Source organism: Chrysemys picta, chromosome 8 (assembly GCF_011386835.1).
Source record: "Chrysemys picta bellii isolate R12L10 chromosome 8, ASM1138683v2, whole genome shotgun sequence".
Lineage (NCBI taxonomy): Eukaryota > Metazoa > Chordata > Testudines > Emydidae > Chrysemys > Chrysemys picta.
Genome location: NC_088798.1, coordinates 88,218,030 through 88,229,052, shown reverse-complemented (window position 1 = coordinate 88,229,052; position 11,023 = coordinate 88,218,030). Strand labels below are relative to the sequence as shown.

Below are 11,023 nucleotides of genomic sequence, written 5' to 3'. Positions count from 1 at the left end.
TCTGTTTCATTTTCTTCTTGGGGGCTTTCCCTCTGTCATTTCCCTGAAATCTCTTACTGGTTACTATAAAGTAAGACAAAGAAGATTGAGACAAAAATTATCTTAACATTCCCCAGGCATATGTTTTCAGTCCACTTCCCATTAAATTTATGCAAGTCTGGTTCAGCTGCTGAAACACCAAGGCCCCAGTTCTGCAAGATAGAGCCAGATTTTCAAAGGTATTTAGGGTGCTGAAATATGCAGGTAGATGCCTAGTAGGATTTTTCAATGCTAAGTAGGCAAGGCACCTATCTCCCATTAGTTTCATTGATTTCAATTAAAGTTAGGCACTTAACTTGCTTCAGTGCTTGGTGACATTTTCAGAAGTGCCTATCTGTATCTTAAGGTGCCTAAATACCTTTGACAATCTGGCCTGTGACCATTGTAGTTTTATTTATTTAATTTAAGTGGGATTACTCATGTGACCAAAGTTGCACAAGTGCTTACATGTGATGCAGAAGTGTGGGCCTGAACACTTTGAAGTCCAGGTGTTTTTCAATTAAAAACAGGAAAAGAAAAAAATTCTGCAGAATTTTTTCAAAGAATTTTTCCATTTTTTCCCCAGCCTGTTCTATTTTGTCCATGGAGGGAGTCATCACTCCCATGTCTTTGTCCTGCCTCAGAAAAGACAACAGTGTTGACTTCCATTTTCAGCAAAACAAAGGGTACTATCTGGGGAAATAATTAGAACTAGAATCCCCTTAGAACAGACAAGAAACTCTACTTCAGGGTCTCCGTAGGACTGTTACTAATGGAAAACTATCATTGATGAACCCAAAAGAACTAGACTGAGGCAGCTTGTATCTGTCTCACACCAGTTCACTTTACTAATATAACTTGATCCTGTTAAGTCCACAAGTGCAGTCTCTTACACTCTTATATAGACCAGTCACTAGAGGGAGACAAATGATCAACGTTCTGGCAGTGCATTAGCAGCAGTCATATACTCATTGAAGGACACAGTACAAATACCTAGCTAGGCAGAGAGCACTTTTAATCATTAACTGTTCCAGGTGAATCCTAGATACATGTTTCCTGTCTAGTGTAAATGATTTCTAATTATTTCTCCAGGGCTTTTGGAGGAAGAGAATGATAGCCTGTGTTGGACGTTGTAGTCACATGTTTATATAGACTCTTGTTCCCTCAAAGATATTTCAAGAAACAACTTATTTCACTCAGGACTATAAATAGAGCAGTAGTAAGGGGGTAAAAAAAACCCCAATATCTGAGAAAAATAAGCTAGCATAGCTCCACTTCCTCCCATGTAGTCAAAAGTCACATCTGCTACTGTGATAAATGGTGCCATGAGCTTTACCTGCAGAGTTTCCAGTCACTCCAAGATGAATTGTAATACCGATCTCTGGCCTGGACGTAGATCTTCTCTAGCTTGCTTGTCGTTGCCAAGTGAATGAACTGTTCATCAGTATCATAAGACTATGAACAAAAACACAGTCCAGTCAATGGATTGTAAATGGTCAAGCAGAAGTTACTCAAACATCCAGTTAAAGTTATCTAGTTGATCTTGTGGCAAAAATGAAAATGTGCTCACATTAGTTATCGCTGCTGTATCAGAGCAAAGAGGAAGTTTTTGCAGAAAGGAAAGTATTACAAGTAGAATCAAACCAATCTGAAATACCCTGGCACGTCTTTACATAGTGTGATTTCCAATGGTGGACATGCAGCTCCTATAAAGAACTCTTGTAAAGCTAGCATGCACCTTTATATTTTTAATGAGGCCCTTCCTCAGTGCAAAGAACCATACCTAAGGAGATGGCTCCATCTGCTGGTATGCACTTTCTTCATTTTTTTACTTAACAAAGTAATCTTTTAACCTGTTAGGTCTGTTCATGAAGTGAAATAAGTGTCATTTAGGTTGCTTTATTTTCTCTTCTAAGCTTTGGTGAATGTCAGTGAGAATGTGGGGATAAAAGCCGTAGTGTAGACTCATACTCACGGCCCCACATGGATATTATCTTGTTATTAATCTTTGCACTTAGAGCTCTATTGTAAGTGAAGTTAATGGGAATGTGGGAACGGGCCCTTAGTTTATTGATTGACCATATACTTTCATTTTAATGTTCAATTTTTATTTCTTTGAATATTTTATATATTGGATTTTATTTAATACTTCTATATTATAGATTTATGGGTATTTCCTGATGAATTATTCTTAAGTGAATTCATAGCTACAAGTGTATATCGCTGTGGTCAAGGCCTAGGATTGGGAGACAGAAGATGGCGGGTCCTTTTGCTAATTATGCCAATGATTTCTGGTGTCATGCTGGGGGCAAGTTGCCACGTAGTGGTTGTTGTGTTTAACCCGCACAGGTGCATTAGCAATGCAAACAAATCTATTTTATGTCTTCCTAAAAATTAGTATTACTTAATAATGTGCTGCTGGAAATTGGGAAGCAGTTGGCAAAAACTAAAGTATCCTCTGCTCTTGGGTAGTGTGAGACCATGAGTCATTGATTTTTTACTCTATTAGCAAGAGCTCTTCTGTGCAAATCTGAACTGTGTACATGCAATCAAACTACATGCAATTCAGTGTGGCAAAACTTAGGCTGTCTTTGTCCTTGGTGTAGGAAAAGGTTGTGGATTTTCCCCAGCTCAGGATCCACAAAGCCTAATAATCCTGAGTCAACAGATACTTTTTTCTCATGCTAACATGACTGTGCAATGCTGGGTGTGATGTTTTTCACTCCTCCCTCCACCTCACTACCAAGATCTTCTTGTCTCCAGTGCTGGAGAGTAGACATGTCATCTTGGCACAATCCCGAAGTAGAGCACTCACTTTGACTATGTCTCATAGTCAAAAAGATCCCTGACTATGAGACCTGAAGTTTGGGCAAATAGCAAAGACATAATACAAATAATTATCTTTCATATGTAGAGATAGGTCATATCGGGTTAGATGACTTCTATGGTGTTCTTTGGAAAATATGTCAATAGCAGATTTATTTATTTATCTTAGGTTAGAATCTAGAGACCTCATCTAGGCTAGAGCCCCAGAGACATTGCATAGACGTATAGTTTATGAGAGGCCTTGCCCCAAAGATCTTACAACTTAACAGCTGAGTGAAGCAAACAATTGGTTGGGCAAGAAGGGTAAAAGAGGAAAGCATAATAGAGATAACAGGATGGCTTAGAGAGTTATATCATAAAAACTAGGCTACATGCACATGACTGAGACTGGTAATTAAAGGCCATTGGGGTGTTTCAGTGGAAAAACATCATTAAATACTAATAATATACTACATTAACAGAGTACTTTTGATTGCAGCGAGTCCCAAGGCATTATCCAAACTACAAACCCTCCAATCCTACTCTGACAAAGTTCCGTATTGAAATCACTAGGTAATTTAAGTTAGGACAACAGGGTTGGATCAGATACATAGAGGACTCACTGAACCTGCTATTGAAATGTTGAGACTGATCTGTTTTCACAGTGTTTGAATCCATGTTACTTGGATGCTACTGTGTAGACAAAATGGGAAGCGGGTCAAGTTCTTAAAAGACCGCATCATATACACATTAAGAGTAATGAGAACTCTCCATTACAAATACCTTGTGTTTGCTGGGGTTTGACTCTTCAGCGTTGACCTTAAATGTCAAAGGGAAATAAGAATCTGGTGTGCTCCATGTTCTGGGGTATTTCCAAGTCACTGTGCCATTTTTGACCACATGCTCACACTCGGGTGGGTCAGGTTTTACTGCAAGAGAAAATAAAGACTGCATTAGCATTCATTAGCTACGTAGTATCAGCTCTTTGTGCTTTATTAGTACCAATTATTCAGTCAAACAGCTGTTGGAAACCATAGTAAATTAGGCCAAGATGGTGTCTGAGGTTTAGGGACTATATTGTACCCTCCTGTGGAAGAGAGATACGTTCACAGAGCTCCCCTTATAAGACCCCTCAAGGATGAAGGGATTTATAGGGCTGCAGAAGACAAAGGGAAGGGACACAGCCTCGAACCCTGCTGACCTTTAGAATGCACAGGGAAGGAAAGTGTTAATTTGGCAGAGTGTCTGCTTCTCCAGAGTGCTGGCCAACCTCCCTTTCTCCCATGACAGCTTGATGAACTCAGTAGCAACTTTGCCTTGATCTGCCTATCTCTGTGTACCCAAGCTCCTCCTCTCCTTTGGGGCAGTGATATGCAGGAGTAGATGTCTGCAGTTCGTGATGTTCCAAGCACCCATGCAGATATTCACTTGGAAATCTGCACTTTTCAGAGGGGAGCCTGCCACAGAGAGTGATTGCTTTCTGGCTCTGTTCTCTGCCTTCCCCAGCCTGGCCCTTCTAGTACTGTGGCACTCCCAATTCATGCAAAGGACCAGAGGGGCTCCTGTGGGGGGTTTTGGAGTGGGGGCAGGAAGAGGTGCAGTGGGGGCAGGGCCTCGGGGTGGGGGAAAGAGGTGCAGCATGGGCGGGGCCATGGGGGAAAGAGGCTGAGTGGGGGTGGGGCCTCAGGGTGGAGCACAGGGGGGGCCACAGTCCGGGTGCTTGTGGCTCCCCCACTTCTCAGGAGCTTCCGACAGCAGCAGCACTCCAAATGCTGTGGGCCGGCATGCCTCCAAGGGGAGGTGCGCCACATCCAACATTTCTTGCCCAGTTTCAAACTTCTTATACCTGCCGCCTTTGCTGTGGCTCATGGGTGCTGAGCACCTTCTATTTTTTTTCAGTGGATGCTTGAGCCACGGACTACCCAGAGTCGGCACCTATGCCTCAACCTCTTCCTGGTTTCTGCCAGTTTTTGTTCTTCTTTACTCCCATAAGGGGAGGGAAGCCTACAGGCCTAGAATACAGTTATAATGGGCTAAGCATTAATCCTTCTCAGCTCTCAGGTGAGGTCAGAGGCACACTGGTGACATAGAGGTAGTGTGGGGAAGCCGTTACTGTTGGAGCAGTAAATTCATTAATCAGCACTATTGTCCCTCAACAGTCATTCACTTAGGATCACTGAATTCACTACAAGTTTTATACACTTAAAAATAAAAGCTGATTTCTGATCCACTCACTGATATCTCGGATGAAGAAGCTGCTGGTGCAGTTGTCATATTGTGTCTCATCAATGACCTCCAGGAACATCTCAATGGGCTGGTGTTCCTCAGCAAATGGGCAGTGGTTGGTTTTCTGACAATTGACTGTGTACGTTGTCTCTAGTTCATAGCGTTGAGGCACAGGGCTTCCACAGATTACACTTCCAGACACATCCTCTTGAGTTCTGAATTCAAAGCAGAGAGTGATAATGGAAATGCTGGAGAGCTCTGAATAAAGTGCTGTTTACGGATACTTCAGTGACACCATGTCACTGGACAAGCTAATGTTGCTGTGTCATATATATCATGTCTCGGTACATGAGACTCCCATGTCAATAGGAGTTCTGGGCATAAATTAAAGACAGTCTCTTCTTTAATACCACTATTTATTGACTAGTGTGGAGGGCCTAATATCTAACTTCACTCTTCAGCCCGTTTCCCAAATCCAGCTGGAGGAAACAAGTGAAGTTGAGTATGTTTCCATAAGAAATAACACCACACAATACTGCCAGAATTTGACTGTATTTTTGCACCCAGCAAATTATGCTTTGCGCTTATTTCCCCTTTTAACAAATAAAAATAACACTGGGCCAGAGCACTCCCTGTCTTGGAGAAACCCATGGGAGGGGAGTGGGAGGTAGGAAATCCCCAAGAAGTTTCTCTCATAGTATTCCCCTCAGGGTCCTTGACAGGGAGAATGCTATGGGCATATAGTGTTTGACCTCCCAACTCCATACAGCCAGTGGATCTGGAGAAAAGGACTCTGCAAGATGACTTGCTTCTATGTCTGGTTGAAATTCCTCTCCTCACCTGCAGTTCTACTGCCTGAGTCACTCTGCAGCTACATTACAGCCTCTGCAGAGAAGATCTTAATCGGAGTTCTTACACTTCTAAGCTATAATTCCTGACCAGATTTCCGTGCAGTAATTTGGTGGGCCTAGAAGGGAATGTCCTGTAGACGATATCCAATGTGCAGGTCCACATCCTCAAATGATGAAAGTGGCCTTCCCCCGGTCCAGTTCATGTGATAGGTGGCCAACTATTTTTGTAGTATCCCTTCCACATGCTGACAAAGAGGGGTATTCCGGCCTTATTATCCTAATGAAGTGGCTGAGGAAAGTACAAGCTCTTACCCTTTTAGATTTCTGATTGTGAACTTCACATTTGGACTCTCATTTTCTGTCTTCCATGAGCATATGAAAATCCCTGAGTAATTCTTTGCCTCACATTTTAAAAATGTCATGTTGTTTGGCTCTAGATTGAAAGAGAGAGAAAAAATTGATTAAAAAAAATATAATTGTTTGACCAGTAAGATAAAACAGTAACTCTACAAAATCCTGCTGGCAGGTATTGATTCTGTTCCCAGGAAAACAATGCACAATATACACATCAGCTGAATAGTGGCTGGAAGTTTGCTGGTGTCTAAAAGTGACCCTTAGAAATTATGTTGCCATTTTTTTTCCCGGAGCTTGTTCACTTCTTTTATAGGATATTTCCCATCTATTAAAAAAAATTGTCTTCAACAAACCCAATATCTTCAATAAATGATTTCATTTCTCTGATTGCTCGCCATGCTGTTTGCGACACATTTCAAAGGTGGTTTTATCATGCTGAGGATAGGAATAATGTCTATAAATGAAGAGATTCCACCCTTCTAACAATGTTTAGTGGTCCAAGAGAAAGACAAGAAGATAGATATTTTGCTCTGGGAGATGTATCTTTGTTCAGTGTGTTAACCATGAGCCTAGGATTCCAAACTACTGGTTTTAATCCTGGCTCAGCAGCGGTTTTAGGATAAGACACGTAACCTCTGCTTTATGAAGATGAATTAGTTAGGGGTAAATGCTCTCCTCAGCACGTGGTTTGAATGACTTAGCTAGGCACTGATGAGAGCTGCGAGGGCAAAGGGGAAGAGCAGTCATTCCCCCACATATTGTGAAGCTGTTCCATGGTTGCTGTTCCAGCCTAGAGGCTAGAGTAGCATTAGCATTCCTCTACTCCCCCACTCTATATGGGAAAGATCAGAAGATGCTTGTAAAGTCATGGTCCCAACTCATCCTTTGTGACAGCATATGGGAACCCCATACAAAGCTGGACTCCCCAGATCCTGCTCCCGCATTGCACATCAGATCCGCCTGGTTCTGCTGCACATGGGGACCTCTGCACCCATGTAGGAGAGGGCATTATTTGCCCCTTAATGCCTGAACAGCACTTTGAAGATGTACCATGCTAAAGATTATAATCCACCTCATTAGTCATGCACAGTGGTTCTTTCCAATGAGTTCTTTTTTCCTTTGCGAAGTTATGGCGCATACTGTACATGGAAATAACATCATATTGCCCCATTACCTTACCTTTAAAACTTTTTAGAATCCACTTAGATATTTGCCTACTTGAGTCTTTTTTAGTAATAAGGAAAAAATAGTAGCTTAAAATCTCATGGGTATCACTTTTGTGACAGGTGTAGTTGCCAGCATCTGGAAATTCCTTGACTGAAATGGCTAATGTCTTGTCAGTTCCTATTTTTTCCTTATCCTTCATCCAGTAGACTGACATAGATTGGTCTTCAGATAAATTGCAGGTGAGCTCCACTTCTTCAGCTGGTGCTTCCTGAGTCCACTCTGACTCTATGACGTAAACTATAGGGAAATAAATGTTGGGTCTTAGTCAAGATTAAAGTGCTGGTAAAATCAAACTACATCTTACGCCCAGCACTGCTGGCCTTGAAACTACTGGCAAAACACCACTGGCATGAATAACAACAGTAAGGCCCAGTTGTCTTTTGGCAAGATTTCCAGGTTTTAAATGCAAATATGAAATGCATCCAAACCATCATGAGCAATCAGAGTTATTTTCACTTTAGACGTCATTTTCATTCCAGAGTCTCAGAGAATTTGGCACAGTAGCAGCCCTGCAAAGCAGGTAATGTCATTATCCCCATTTCACAGAGAGGGAAATCAAGGCACAGAGGGCCCAGTCATTCCCTGCATATGCTTAACTTTAAGCACACAAATAGTCTCATTGGCTTTAAACATGACTATACATGTGTTTAAAGTTAAGAACGTGCTTAAATGTTTTCCATAATCCAGGTTTAAAGCCCAATGGCCAAATCCTACTCACTTGATTCCAGCAAGGAGCCCCACTGACTTCAGTGGGACTCCTCTGATGAGTAAGGACTACTGGATCTCAGTCTTTGCTCACAGAATGTGGGGTGAAGCACTTCTGAAGCATTGTACTCCCATGGATTCCAGGGAGAGATCTCTGCAGTATGAGGGATCTATGATTGGGGAGGGGGCAGTTGGGCAAAGGGAAAGCCAGGAGTATGTATTGCCTCCTTCTAAAGCCCACAGCCTGATGCAGCATTATTTTTTCCGGCAGAAAATCTGGTTGCCCTTTCAGCATGGTCCCAATGAAGTGGCTGCTAGGGGAGAGATGATCCCAAAGCAGAGGTACAGGGCCTCCAACAAATAGTCATGACCCTCTGAATACTCTTCAGTCACTCTGTGGAGCCCTTTGCTCCAGACTGGGAGAAACTCCTTCATGAAACAATTTAGGAAAACTTCAGTAAGCAATCTTTGTGGATTTTTCTTCCTTACAGCCTTCTCTTGCTAGATTTTTCCAGGTGGTGGGGGGCAGCAATTAAGGCCAAAGATATGTGTAAATGAATTGCTTAAATTCATACAGCTAATCAGGGGCAGAATGAGGAGTAGAACTCAAGAATCCGCTTCATTCTTGCCAGGGTCAAGAACCTCCAGCTGCACTTTCACTGACACCAGTTCCCCAAATACAGCCATTGCTCCAGGTAACCTATCTACCCTTTCTCTTCTACCACTGACACATGAGCCCCTGTTGTCATTAGTGTCCTCTGGGTTTGTGTTTTTCCCTGCGAGTGAACACAGAGTACATTTACTGAAGGTTTAGAAAGCACCACAATTGAACTTAGAAATGCACCACTCAGGGTGGAAGGAAGCATCAATTCCAGCAATGAGCCAAGATTGCTTCTCAGCAGGAGATTTCATTACCAAACGGATGGCTTTAAGCCAAATAACATTGCTAATAATAGGACACTGAATCTCATCACATTGGACAGTGGAGACTGCTTATTAAAGTCATGAATGTGCAAATACATGAAGCTAGAGGCTTGCCAATCTGCTTGTGAGTATCGAGAAGCATAGGCACCAGGAAATGCCAGAGAAGTACCAAAAGACACAAAGGTGTAGTTCTTATGCTGTGGCAGAAACGCTTCTAGTTTCAAGTGCCCCTAATGTTGTTTAGGGAAACCACAGCATAGTCTTATAACCTAAAGCTATCAACAGAAGTGGTTGAAATATTCATTAAAAATAATATTTATTATGGGCAAGACAGTGATCCTCTTACTCATGTTGAATACCAGCTTCCACCCTGTGAAGTTCCACTGAAGTCAATGGGGATACTTGTAGACCAGGGGTCGGCAACGTTCGGCACGCGGCTCGCCAGGGTAAGCACCCTGGCGGGCCGGGCCAGTTTATTTACCTGCTGATGTGGCAGGTTCGGCCGATCGCGGCCCCCACTGGCTGCGGTTCGCCGTCCCGGGCCAATGGGGGCGGCGAGAAGCAGCACGGGCGAGCGATGTGCTGGCCGCGGCTTCTCGCCATCCCCATTGGCCCGGGACGGCGAAACGTGGCCAGTGGGGGCCACGATCGGCCGAATCTGCCGCGTCAGCAGGTAAATAAACTGGCCCGGCCCGCCAGGGTGCTTACCCTGGCGAGCCATGTGCCGAACGTTGCCGACCCCTGTTGTAGACTAAGGTGCTGGTCAATGTGAGTAAAGGGATTAAATATGACCACCTGAATTTAGCTCCGTTTTCTGTGAGTGAATAATTTGTTCACTGATTCTGCATTTCTTTGAATAAATTCATATTCAGAGTTATTTGCTCTGAACATTCTGGATGAAATATTTTCAGGCCTGGGGTTTTTTGTGAAATGTTCACTTTGACTATTTGCTCTTCATTACTTGTTTGTGGGTTGTCACCTAAGTCACAAGATGCAGTTTCTGCTTCCTGATTGCATGACTGAAACTCTTGAAACGGGAGAACAGTGAATAGGGAATAAGGCAGTTTCTGGTGTGAATTCTCAGATGAATAATCATGTTGCTAAACTTCATGAAACTTTTGGGACTCCTGAATCTTTTCATGAACACCCAGCAATTATCCAAATACTCATGAAAAATTCAGAATATGAGCCCATGAATTATAGCGAACGCAACAAACATATTTGTTTTTAACTATTCGACCAGTGATAGTTTTCAGTAAATGCAGAATGCTTACCATTCTCCCTCAGTTTCCACTTCGCTTCCAGAGGGACTGCAAGGGAAAATAACGAAAGTAGGACCAAGAGTAGATGAGACATCTGTGGAAGGTAGGGGAAAGAACAATTAATAAGCCTGCTTGGAAAAAGGCTAGTAATTGGTATTATTGATTGAGAGTTATTAGTATGCTCAGCTCTAGACAGTATGAGGAAGACACAATACGTGCCCCAAGGAGCTTACAGCCAAGAGACCCCATTCTGAGCACACTTAGTCATGTCAGAAGTCCTTACGCATGAGAGGAGTCCCACTGACAGAAATGTGGTTCCTGACAGGAATAAAGTGTGTAGGATTTGGCCTTTGGGCTCTAAACCCAGATCATGGAAAGCATTTAAGCACACTTTTAACTTTAAGCACGTGAGTAATTCCATTTAAAGCCAATGAGACTACTTATGTGCTTAAAATTAAGCATACGCTTAAGAGTTTTGCTAGATCAGTATTTTATTTGGCACTTCCTCAAGCAAAAATCCTACCAAAGTGAATGACACATAATTGTTAATAACTATATTTGCAAAAGTGGCCAGAGCATGTGTGCCCATTGAGACACCTTAAATACATAGATTCACATTGTATACACTCCTCTGTACTGTATTTTTAATAG

The 11,023-nt window shown here is 42.6% G+C and overlaps 1 protein-coding gene across 1 annotated transcript; it reads right to left on the bottom strand.

Moving 5' to 3' along the window:
* Positions 1-1,350: 1,350 nt before the first annotated feature.
* Positions 1,351-10,466, bottom strand: IL12B (interleukin 12B). The gene is made up of 6 exons (XM_005298007.2): positions 10,385-10,466; positions 7,434-7,718; positions 6,213-6,333; positions 5,059-5,264; positions 3,607-3,752; positions 1,351-1,473 (listed from the first exon to the last, which is right to left on the bottom strand). Exons 1-6 carry the CDS (start codon positions 10,464-10,466, stop codon positions 1,351-1,353), a joined length of 963 nt encoding a protein of 320 aa, XP_005298064.2.
* Positions 10,467-11,023: the final 557 nt, after the last annotated feature.